This window comes from Ziziphus jujuba, chromosome 10, assembly GCF_031755915.1.
Source record: "Ziziphus jujuba cultivar Dongzao chromosome 10, ASM3175591v1".
Taxonomy (NCBI): domain Eukaryota; kingdom Viridiplantae; phylum Streptophyta; class Magnoliopsida; order Rosales; family Rhamnaceae; genus Ziziphus; species Ziziphus jujuba.
The window spans coordinates 4,131,245-4,141,256 of NC_083388.1; the positions used below are offsets into that span (position 1 = coordinate 4,131,245).

At 30.7% G+C, this 10,012-nt stretch overlaps 1 protein-coding gene across 1 annotated transcript; it reads right to left on the reverse strand.

The window, feature by feature from the left end:
* Positions 1-4,469: 4,469 nt before the first annotated feature.
* LOC107407332 (uncharacterized) lies at positions 4,470-9,586 on the reverse strand. Its single transcript, XM_048467862.2, has 9 exons — positions 9,103-9,586; positions 8,814-9,000; positions 8,580-8,713; positions 8,355-8,467; positions 7,978-8,221; positions 6,440-6,592; positions 5,699-5,778; positions 5,376-5,425; positions 4,470-5,014 (listed from the first exon to the last, which is right to left on the reverse strand). Exons 1-9 carry the CDS (start codon positions 9,511-9,513, stop codon positions 4,872-4,874), a joined length of 1,515 nt encoding a protein of 504 aa, XP_048323819.2. The 5' UTR covers positions 9,514-9,586; the 3' UTR covers positions 4,470-4,871.
* Between the last annotated feature and the right edge of the window lie 426 nt (positions 9,587-10,012).

Genomic DNA, 10,012 nt, shown 5'->3' on the forward strand with positions numbered 1-10,012 from the left:
AAATCCATGGCATTAAATGGAGTTTGGGATTTAGTAGAGTTACCAGAGGGTAGCAAGCCTATTGGGTGAAAATGGGTCTTTAAGACTAAAAAAGACTCCAATGGTTAAGTGGAGAGGTATAAGGCTAGACTTATAGCTAAAGGGTTTAACCAGAAAGAAGGAATTGATTATACAGAGACTTTATCTCCTATATCCACAAAGGATTCTTTTAGAATCATTATGGCGATTGTGGCGCATTATGACCTAGAGTTGCATCAGATGGATGTCAAGACTGCTTTTCTGAATGGTGATTTATATGAGGATGTATATATGGTTCAACCAGTTGGTTTCCAACAAACAGGGAATGGTAATTTGGTTGTAAGCTTAAGAAATCTTTTTATGGTTTTAAGCAAGCTTCAAGACAATGGTATTTTAAGTTTGATGAGGTTGTCATCCAAAATGGCTTTAAGGAGAATATTGTTGATAGATGCATATATAAAAAGGTCAGTGGGAGCAGTTTTATATTTCTGGTGTTATATGTTGATGACATACTTTTGGCTACTAATGACACTGACCTATTAGCTGAGACAAAGCAGATGTTGTGCAACCATTTTGATATGAAAGATCTTGGAGAGGCTTCTTTTGTTTTGGGCATCAAGATTGTTCGAGATAGAACTAATTATGTGTTGCAATTGTCTCAAAGAACCTATATTGATAGAATCCTTAAGAGATTTGATATGCATAATTGTTCTCCTGGAAGTGTGCTGGTCACAAAGGGTGAAAGATTTTCTAAGGATCAATGTCCTAAGAATGATAAAGAGAGGATGGCGATGAGAAATGTCGTTATTCTTCAGCAGTAGGTAGTTTGATGTATGCTCAAGTATGTACACAGCCTGATATAGCTTTTGCTGTGGGTGTGCTTGGTAGATTTATGAGCAATCCCGGTCCTATTCATTACCAAGCAGTTAAAAAGGTCTTTAGGTATCTTCAGGGTACTAAAGATCATATGTTGACATATCGTCGCACCAACTCTCTTGAAGTAGTGGGTTATAGTAATGCAGACTATAAAGGTTGTGTGAATGATAAGAAATCTACCACTGGTTATATATTTATCATGGTAGGAGGTGCTGTGTCTTGGCGGAGTGCCAAGCAGTCAGTGACAGCATTCTCGACTATGGAGGCAGAGTATGTGGCGTGTTATGAGGCTACTCGTCATGCAGTTTGGCTTCGAAATTTTATTTGTGATTAGGGAGTGGTTGACTCCACTGAGAGGTCTATTATGATGTATTATGATAATACTACAGCAGTATCTTTATCCAATAATTTAAAAAAAGTACCCCTGGTGCGAGGTACATTGAGGTTTCGTGGTTAAGGAGAAAGTTGAAGAAGGCCTTATTATTATTGTTCACACGCTTACTTACAGCATGGTGGCAGATCCACTGACCAAGGCCTTATCCGTAGGAAATATTTGTTATAATTTCTGCAGTAATATCCATGTTGAGTATTATTTATTTATTTTAGTATTTTGATGCATTGATGTATGTGAATCATTATTTATTTATGAGATGATTTATTACACATATTATTACTCCTTGTATTTACAGGCCTGTTGAGACTATTAGTCTATGTATTTGTGTATGTTGATCCACAGGTGCTATGGTTAATCCCTACTACCTAGTTTGGGTATATTGTTGTATCCTGTCGATACGCAATGTGCTTGAATGAAATGGTTTTGTGTGTTGGGGGATTGCATATGGTTAGGTAAATCTCTACTACCTAGACTGAGTTTATGGCATGCAAAGTACTCAGTTAAAATGGTATAATATTTTGGGAGATTTACTGAGAGAATCTCTACTGCCTAGTCTAGTATATTGTTGTGCCCTATCGGTATACTATATATTTGGATGAAATGGCATTATGGTTCGGGAGATTCTATAGTAAGTGAGTTTGGATTTTATATGATGATGATTATTCAGTCCAAGTGGGAGAATGTTGAATAAATTAATATTTGTGGACTTGACATAATCAATTACTCACTTACAGGGCCTATTTATGTCATTAATGGGATTGGCTTATTTTATTATTTTGTAGTAGGGCTTTTGATCACACACTTTCTATAAGACTCCAGTTGGCCCATGAGACTGGAAGACCAACTCTTTTTAAAAGCCCAATGACTTATCCATATTTTTACTAGTATTATTATATTATTAAATTATTAGTGTTTTGTGTGTGTTAAAATTAATGGGTAAGTGTGACTTGCAGAGACTATAAAAGGTGTAGGGCAAGCAAATAAACATATGTCATACGGTATTTTGATATTAGGGTTTTCAGAGATCTGAGAGTGGTTTGAGAGTAGTGTGTCCATAGGCACTACTTTATATTGTTTTCTATTTTGCAGGATTAAAGATTTAATTTATCAATGGTTGCGTTTGGAGGTTAGTAATTCATAATTAATAAAATTTATTATGTATATTTAGATCCATGAAATTTCTAACACTTCCTCCACTTTTTTTTGTGTTTGATTCCAAAATTAAGGCATTATGAAAAGAGACAAAACAGTTTAAAAACTTTCGCAAAACATTTGCTCATGCATAAAACAAAGAAAGAAATTAAAATAAAAATGCAAATTTTAGCCAAAATAATAGCCCAAAAAAAAGAGCTTAGGGTAGGAGTTATTAATCATACCTGAAACAAAAGGTCATAAACACCATAGATTTCACGGGCAGTAAGAAATTATATATTAATTATTTGTCTGCCATTCGTCCATATATATTTTTTCCCCTATCTCTATGAAATGTTTACAAAATTAAAAATTGCCTCAAGGAATCTTCATTTTCTGAAAATTGTTGCACGATCTGCATAGTACCTTTCTATTAATCCTTTAATTATTTCCACTTCAGTCTTTCGCCGTTTCACCAACAAATGGGATCACTAGTTTCATTTACCAGTGGAATATCAATTTTTGCCAGAAACCTTTAAATCTATTATAACTCTACCACGTAGCTATATCCTTTACTTTGGGCAAAGTCCATTTCCATCTTTAAAAGGGTTTTGCTTTTGTTTTTGTTTTTTTTTTTTTTGTTTTTTTTTTTTTTTTTCCATTTGACTGCTATGCTCCCATAAATATTGCTTGTTATTTTACTCGATGGAGTTAATTTTTTTTTCCAACTAGTTCACTTTTAAAATAAAGTGCTTACTTTATTTCAGAAAATAGCGAATGATATTTTATAGAGAAACAAACAGAAATTCAAAGGGTGCCTGCAATATGTCTTCTTTTTATATGAATTCTTTCTGGGTTCATAACTGGCTTAACTCAAATTAAGAACTGAGGTATTTTTTGCGATTTCATGATCTAAATTGGTAGCTGCAAAATATAGTAGCTTTTCTCTGTATTCACTGCCTATGAATTAAAAAATAAAAAAGAAAAAAGAAAAAAGGCTTTTCTTTCGCAGCATAGGGCATCTGGAACTCTGGATAGCAGTGATTAGGCCCAGTCTAATTAAGAGTCTTGGATGAGACCCAATTACGTGCTTTTGGGCCATTGTCGACTCCTCTACCGATAGTGATGCTTTTACAGATTCCCTCGTGGTTTGAATTTGAGGACCACTAGTGATGGAAAAAATGCAAGCAAAAAGACTTCAATTCCTGCCACAAAAAAAAAAAAAAAAAAAAAAAAAAAAAAAAAAAAAAAACTTTATGTCCATTCTAACAGCACTATGTGGCTAGCTATAAATGCGGTTGAATGCCTTCTGTCATCTTTATTTGGACAGATTTCATTATGGATCTTTAAAATGCCTTTATATATATATATATATATATATATATATACACATTATAAATTTGATACCCTACAAATTCCAAAAGTTACGAATTTTGATGAAACCATTAAATGTTAATGGACTAACGGTTTAATGAATTTTTGGAACTTTTTTTTGGGCAAGAGTTTTTGGATCATTTGGAATTGGCTAGTGATTATAAATAATGTTCGAGAAAAGAGATTAGAATATTGATTAATGAGAAGAAAGCAGAACTCCTATCAATTTGTTTGACAAAAATTGCAAATCGAACCAAACTACAACAAAATTTAAAAATGAAGAGTCTAAATTACTATGTTTGAAAATTAAAAGATTAAATAGTAAAACCTTATGAATCAAGGATACCAACATGCAATTAATAAAATAATAATAATTTCTTCATAAAGAATATGAAAATATCATTATTGTTAACTAATAGACGAGAATGACATAATGATCCATATTTAATTCCCTGATTGTAGAAATTATTTCAAAAAAAACCAAAACAATCACTTCTTTCGGTCGTTGTTGACCCTAAAAAGAAAAAAAGGGTATTATGAAAAGAGACAAAAGAGTTTTTTTTTTTTTTTCTCAAAACATTCACTCGTACATAAAACAAAGAAGGAAATAAAACAATTTTCTGTTGTTTTAAGTAGAAACAATTTTCTGTTGTTTTAAGGGATAGCCAAAACAATAGGGGAAGAAAATTCTTTTATAGGACTAGGAGTCATACCTGAAACAAAGGTCATCCTATCTAAAGTCACACATACAGAATTTTTTCAAGGTAAGAAAATAAAATAAATTTCCAATTTAAGGTCACATGTAACATTATGGGCCAAACGTAACTAGAATGGCAAGTTGGGCTAATGAATAGCCCAATTAAGATATTTGAGGTCCGAAAGTCCAAAATTGCACCGGTGATCAGAACATAACATAAGCCCAATATTATAGTTTCTTCAAAATGAGAAATGAGCCATCCTAAAATTGTAAAATATAATCGTCTACCTTTTGCCCTATATATACATATATATATATATATATATATTTCCCTATCTCTTTGAAATGTTTATAAAATTAAAAACTTGCGTTATGTAATCTTCAATTTCTGAAGATTGTTGCAAGATCTGCGTAGTATTTTGCAATCCACCCTTCAATTATTTCCACTTCAGTCTTTCGCTGCTTTACTAACCAATGAGGATCCGTAGTTTCATTTGCTTGTAGAATATCCAAACAATGTGACCCTGTAAGACTATATTTAATTAAAACATAATATATTGTATCATTTCTTCAATACATACACACACCCACACACACACACTCTCATATATATATATATATATATATATACTACGTTAGTTTGCGGCACATGTAATACAAATATCATATAATTTTGGTCTTAATCTTCAAAGAATTTTGTACCTATAGAACAACCTAATGATAAGAACTATTATAAATCATTCGAGTTTGAATCCACTATCTTTAATATATATATATATATATATATTCCAAGAATTTTGAAAAGTATGATGCACTCCTCACTTTAAAAATGCTATGTTTATTTTGGAGAATATTGATACGAGTAATGCTGAATAATTCACTCACCATTGGTTGTGTGGATGGCTAAAAGACTGTTTGATAAGTTCTCTAACACCCTGTAAAATGAAAGAGATTAAAATAAATTCAAAGTTTTGTTGATCAAAATTTAATTAAATTGTAAAGTTTATGGAATGGAATAAATTTGATTCAAACTATTTTAGTTTTCTCATAATTATATTTATAATTTTTAGTTGTAAAAATTAATTAAAAAATGATGAATGAATTATGAATATAATTTTTTATAAATATGAATCTAACGGTAATAAAAATAAAACTGGAAAATTCTAAATGAAATTTTTTCCTATGAAATAAACATAGATTTCACTCACCCGCCAATGCTATAAGGGTCTTTCAGGCCATTGGAGAAAATGATGTTGCTACCAAACCTTCGGAGTATCAGTTTTATATCCTGAAAATTGTTGAATTCATTTATATGAGAAAGCCATAACTTAAATTCACCAAAATTTTTTTTTTAAAGAAAAAGCCATAGCAGCTAATATATATACACATGCATTAAAGTAGACACACTTATCTATACGTTATTTCCAAGATACAAGTCAATGAACATGTCCTTTTTTTCTTTTTGAAACTTACCCAGAGCAAGAAATAGAGAACGAAGGAGCTAAATGAAAATAGTTGATCAAGATTGCATATTAGTACATATTTGATTTCCTAGAAATTATCTTCCAATTTAATAATATTATATTTATCAAATAATATAATAATATTTAATTAATTTATTTTTTTATTTTATTTATCCATTTAATAATTTACTATTTCATATATATAGATTATATAAATATACTAACCAATAACATTTTAATATAAATCACTTAATAAATAAATTTCTTAAATATTTTTATAGTAATTTAATTAAAATATTTTCAACTATATTTCAATTTTACATTATTAATTACGTATTATCTATGAATTATCATATCACATATCTTATTACCATCTCATTCATTATAAATGAACAAATAGTTTCCAAAAACAAAAAATAAAAAATAAAAAACCAGTACTATATGTTATATATGTATATTGGAAATATACAAGGAAAGAAAACATACATGGCCTCCATAATAAGTAGTGACCCAATGAGGACGAGGTGGGACACCATACAATTCTTGGCACTGTTTGATGTAGTCGGTTAGAATAAAAGGGTCTGGTGGGAACATGGTCTGGTTGTTGCGCCCTATGGGTATCACCATTTCACTGCATGTCTGTATCGCACCAAAACATTATTTAATTAAATATTCAGTCACTATTATTTAGAAATGCCAAATATATAAAAATAACAATTATTTGTAAATAAAGAGAGATGAAAAACACACACAAACACATTAAAAAAAAAAAAAAAAAAAGGGATTATGGATCTTCTATTGGTGCTGTTAATTATTGCGCCCTATGATTATCACCATTTCACTGCATGTCTGTATTTGCACCAAAACAATATTCAATTAAATCATTCATTATTATTTTTTTCCACAATTAATTTCCAAATAACAATCATGAAATGCTAAATATAAATATTACTATATATATTGTATATAAAGAGAGATTAAAAACACACGCACAAAAAAGATTATGAATCTTCTATTGGTGCTATTTATTATTTCAACGATGAGTGATTCTAGCAAGTGGAAGGATTATTAGTGCTTTTTTTTGGTTGCTTTTCAAAATCATCACACACTTAAATTTGTCCTTCAATTATACATTGATTATGGCATCCAAGAGACAGAATGAGTTGAAGAAATTATGATTTTTTTCCATGAATTAATTATAATTGCTCTACTATTCATCAATTTCACCTTCTAATATATATATATATATATATATAAATCGAGTCAAATTCATATATGTATGCGACCGTGCAACACTATAGATATAAAAGGGTCATAGAACAAGCAATAAACGTAAAAATAAAAGACAAAATTAATTATTTAATTTGGATAATGGAGTGTTTCTATAAAGTTTTTGGAGGCACTATCCATTTTTAACCGAGATGCTTGATAACGTAAGATAGGGGCAAACTAAATGGGACATCCCACCGCTCATCTTTGGTTGGTAATCTGTCCTTTATTTATGTCTTTTCATTAACTTTTTAGATTGTTTGTAATAATCTCCTTTTATTTTGATATCTTAAAACTATTATTTTTAAAATAAATATATAAGTGATTTATCAAATTAGTCAACCTTAATTGATTCATTTAATTAACTTCTTCGTACGTACCAATTATATTACTTGTATAATATATAGATAAGAGTTTCTTTGATTTTCTACTCCAAATAGAGCCAAATTAGATCTTCATACTGATAAATAAAAGTTAATTTGCAATTTATATTTATAAGGATAAATATACACACGTATATATATGATTAAAACTGACCATATAGAATTTCATATGGATCAGGAATAAAGCCGATGCAAAATCAGTATATTTTAGAAAAGCTGATTTTTTTTTTAATTTTTTTTTATAACGTCTGTGTTTCTTTATGTTTTTTTCCTGTACAGCATTTATCTTTCACAGGTCTGTATGCAATTCCATCCGGGTCCTAACTATAAAAGCATTCTCTACATATATACATGTATTATAAATTTTCATACCTGCCATCTCCAACCCACAGAAGTTTCAGAAACATTTTGGGGTTCATTGACGTAGCATGACTTATTTCCTCTGTAAGAAACAACTCCTGCAAATATTTTGTCAAGTATATTGCTTCCAACTGGAGCTCCATCAATGCCCGCACAGACCTGAGTTACCGGGTATTTCGGAGGCCGATTATATTGAGCTGCCACTGAGTACATCGAATCCAGGTAGTCCTTCAGCTCTGATGATTCCTTCAATGGTCTAGATTCACACAAAACAAACACCAATTCAACCTTTGTGTTATTCCCAAATATTTACCCCATATCATTTTTATTTTTGGTCCGATTTTGATTGTATAAAAAAATTTGGCAACTCTGTTATTTTTGTTACATACTTGCAAGTCCGAAACTTTTTGCTAAGCGTTGAAAGCCCATTGTGTCTGGCAGTAACTTTGTCGATTTCGGACCATGATTTTCTTATGATTTGGTAGCAATTCTCACTAACTTCCTGTATGTAGTTATTTATTATGCACTGGCATTAAGTTTTAGGCAAAAAGAGAGGAAAGAGAAAAGTGAAAAAAAAGATAAATTAGATGAAGACTTTTAATAAAATCAATTACTCTGAAATCCTTAGTGGCAATGGAATAGTATCCATTTTGTGGTGTGATGTCATCAAAGTAAAGAATTGGAGCTGATGAGGCCAGAGCTCCTAGGGCTATATGGGGATACTTTAGTCTAAACCATGAAGCTAACACTGCAATAAATTATTGTATATATATGAGAAAAAAAAAATTAATGAAAATAAAATGAAATTGATTTATGAAAATGGATTTATATATAATTAAGCTACTAACTTCCTCCATAGGATCCTCCAATCACAATGACTGGTGCTTTTTCAGCCTTCAGTTTCTTCTTCACATGTAAGATTACAGCTGCATAATCTGCTATGGCTTGAGCTGAATTAAAATACCCAAGAGTGCTTGGATTTTTTAGTGCTTCTTTCCTTGATCCAAATGGAATTGATTTCCCATAGTACCTGTGCTGATAATAACAAGAACAAATAAATCAGATTTAAAAAAAAAAAAAAGTTTTTAGGAAATTGAATTTGATAATATATATATAAGCATATATAATATTATTTACCTCTATATAAAGCAGGAGAGCTTTAAATTGAATTGCATTATCACTGAGAAAACCAATTATTCTAAGATCACCATCCAATGGTGCTTCAGCACCAAAGTAAACAAAAATTGGTGCATTACTCTTTGAGCCACCCCAATACTTGGAATTGATCACATATCTTTGTTTAAAAGTTGTGTAACTTTCTGGCCTGTAGTTGAAATGATCAAGTGTTTGGGTGAAATAAAATGTTTTGTAGTCCGCTGACAACGATGATGATGACAACGATGAAGTCTGCAACTCATCGACAGTTAATCCTGCTCCGGTCGGACTCAGCCTCGGAATTTTGATCTTAAACTCTGTTTCAGAGGCAGAGGAGGCTGAGAATGTCAGTAGAAAGAATAGCAGGTAGGATGGAAATAGAAGAGGGTTCATGGCAATCAAGTTATGTTGAAAATGATGGTTTTTGAGGGCCTTGATTTTGGTGCTTCAAGTTTGTTGTATGCACAACTTTATATATATGGTATAAGATCCTTCTGACATTTTTGAGTTGGGGAAAAAAAAAAATAAAAATGGAATCCATGATTTGACACCATTGACAAGTTCAATTAGGTGCGATAAAAAAATGGGATTGGAATAGTTATAGTTGGATAGGTAATATTCAATTTAATAATTTTCTGTTAAATCACCATTTATTTCAAAAATTAAGTTGATATAAAATGAAGCTCACCATGAATATCACATTTAGTTTCACTACTTTTCTGTTTGGATGGCAAGAAGAAAGTAAATCCATTATTGAGTTTGTTTTTTATTTTGTTTTTTGGTTAATTTTTAGTAAGATATTGTTCGAGTGATTGAAACAGTATAATTGTGAAATAGAAAATCAAGGAAAAGGTCCATGGTAATTAGAAAAAAGTCCTCTGTTCGAATAACT

What these genes read in the sequence shown, in the direction of transcription:
- LOC107407332 (XM_048467862.2), bottom strand. Translation starts at nt 9,513, where the DNA reads ATGAACCCTCTTCTATTTCCATCCTACCTGCTATTCTTTCTACTGACA. An exon ending in TTGCCACTAAGGATTTCAGA is followed by an intron (nt 8,468 to 8,579) that starts GTAATTGATTTT and finishes AACTACATACAG; the next exon opens with GAAGTTAGTGAGAATTGCTA. An exon ending in AAAAAGTTTCGGACTTGCAA is followed by an intron (nt 8,222 to 8,354) that starts GTATGTAACAAA and finishes GTGTGAATCTAG; the next exon opens with ACCATTGAAGGAATCATCAG.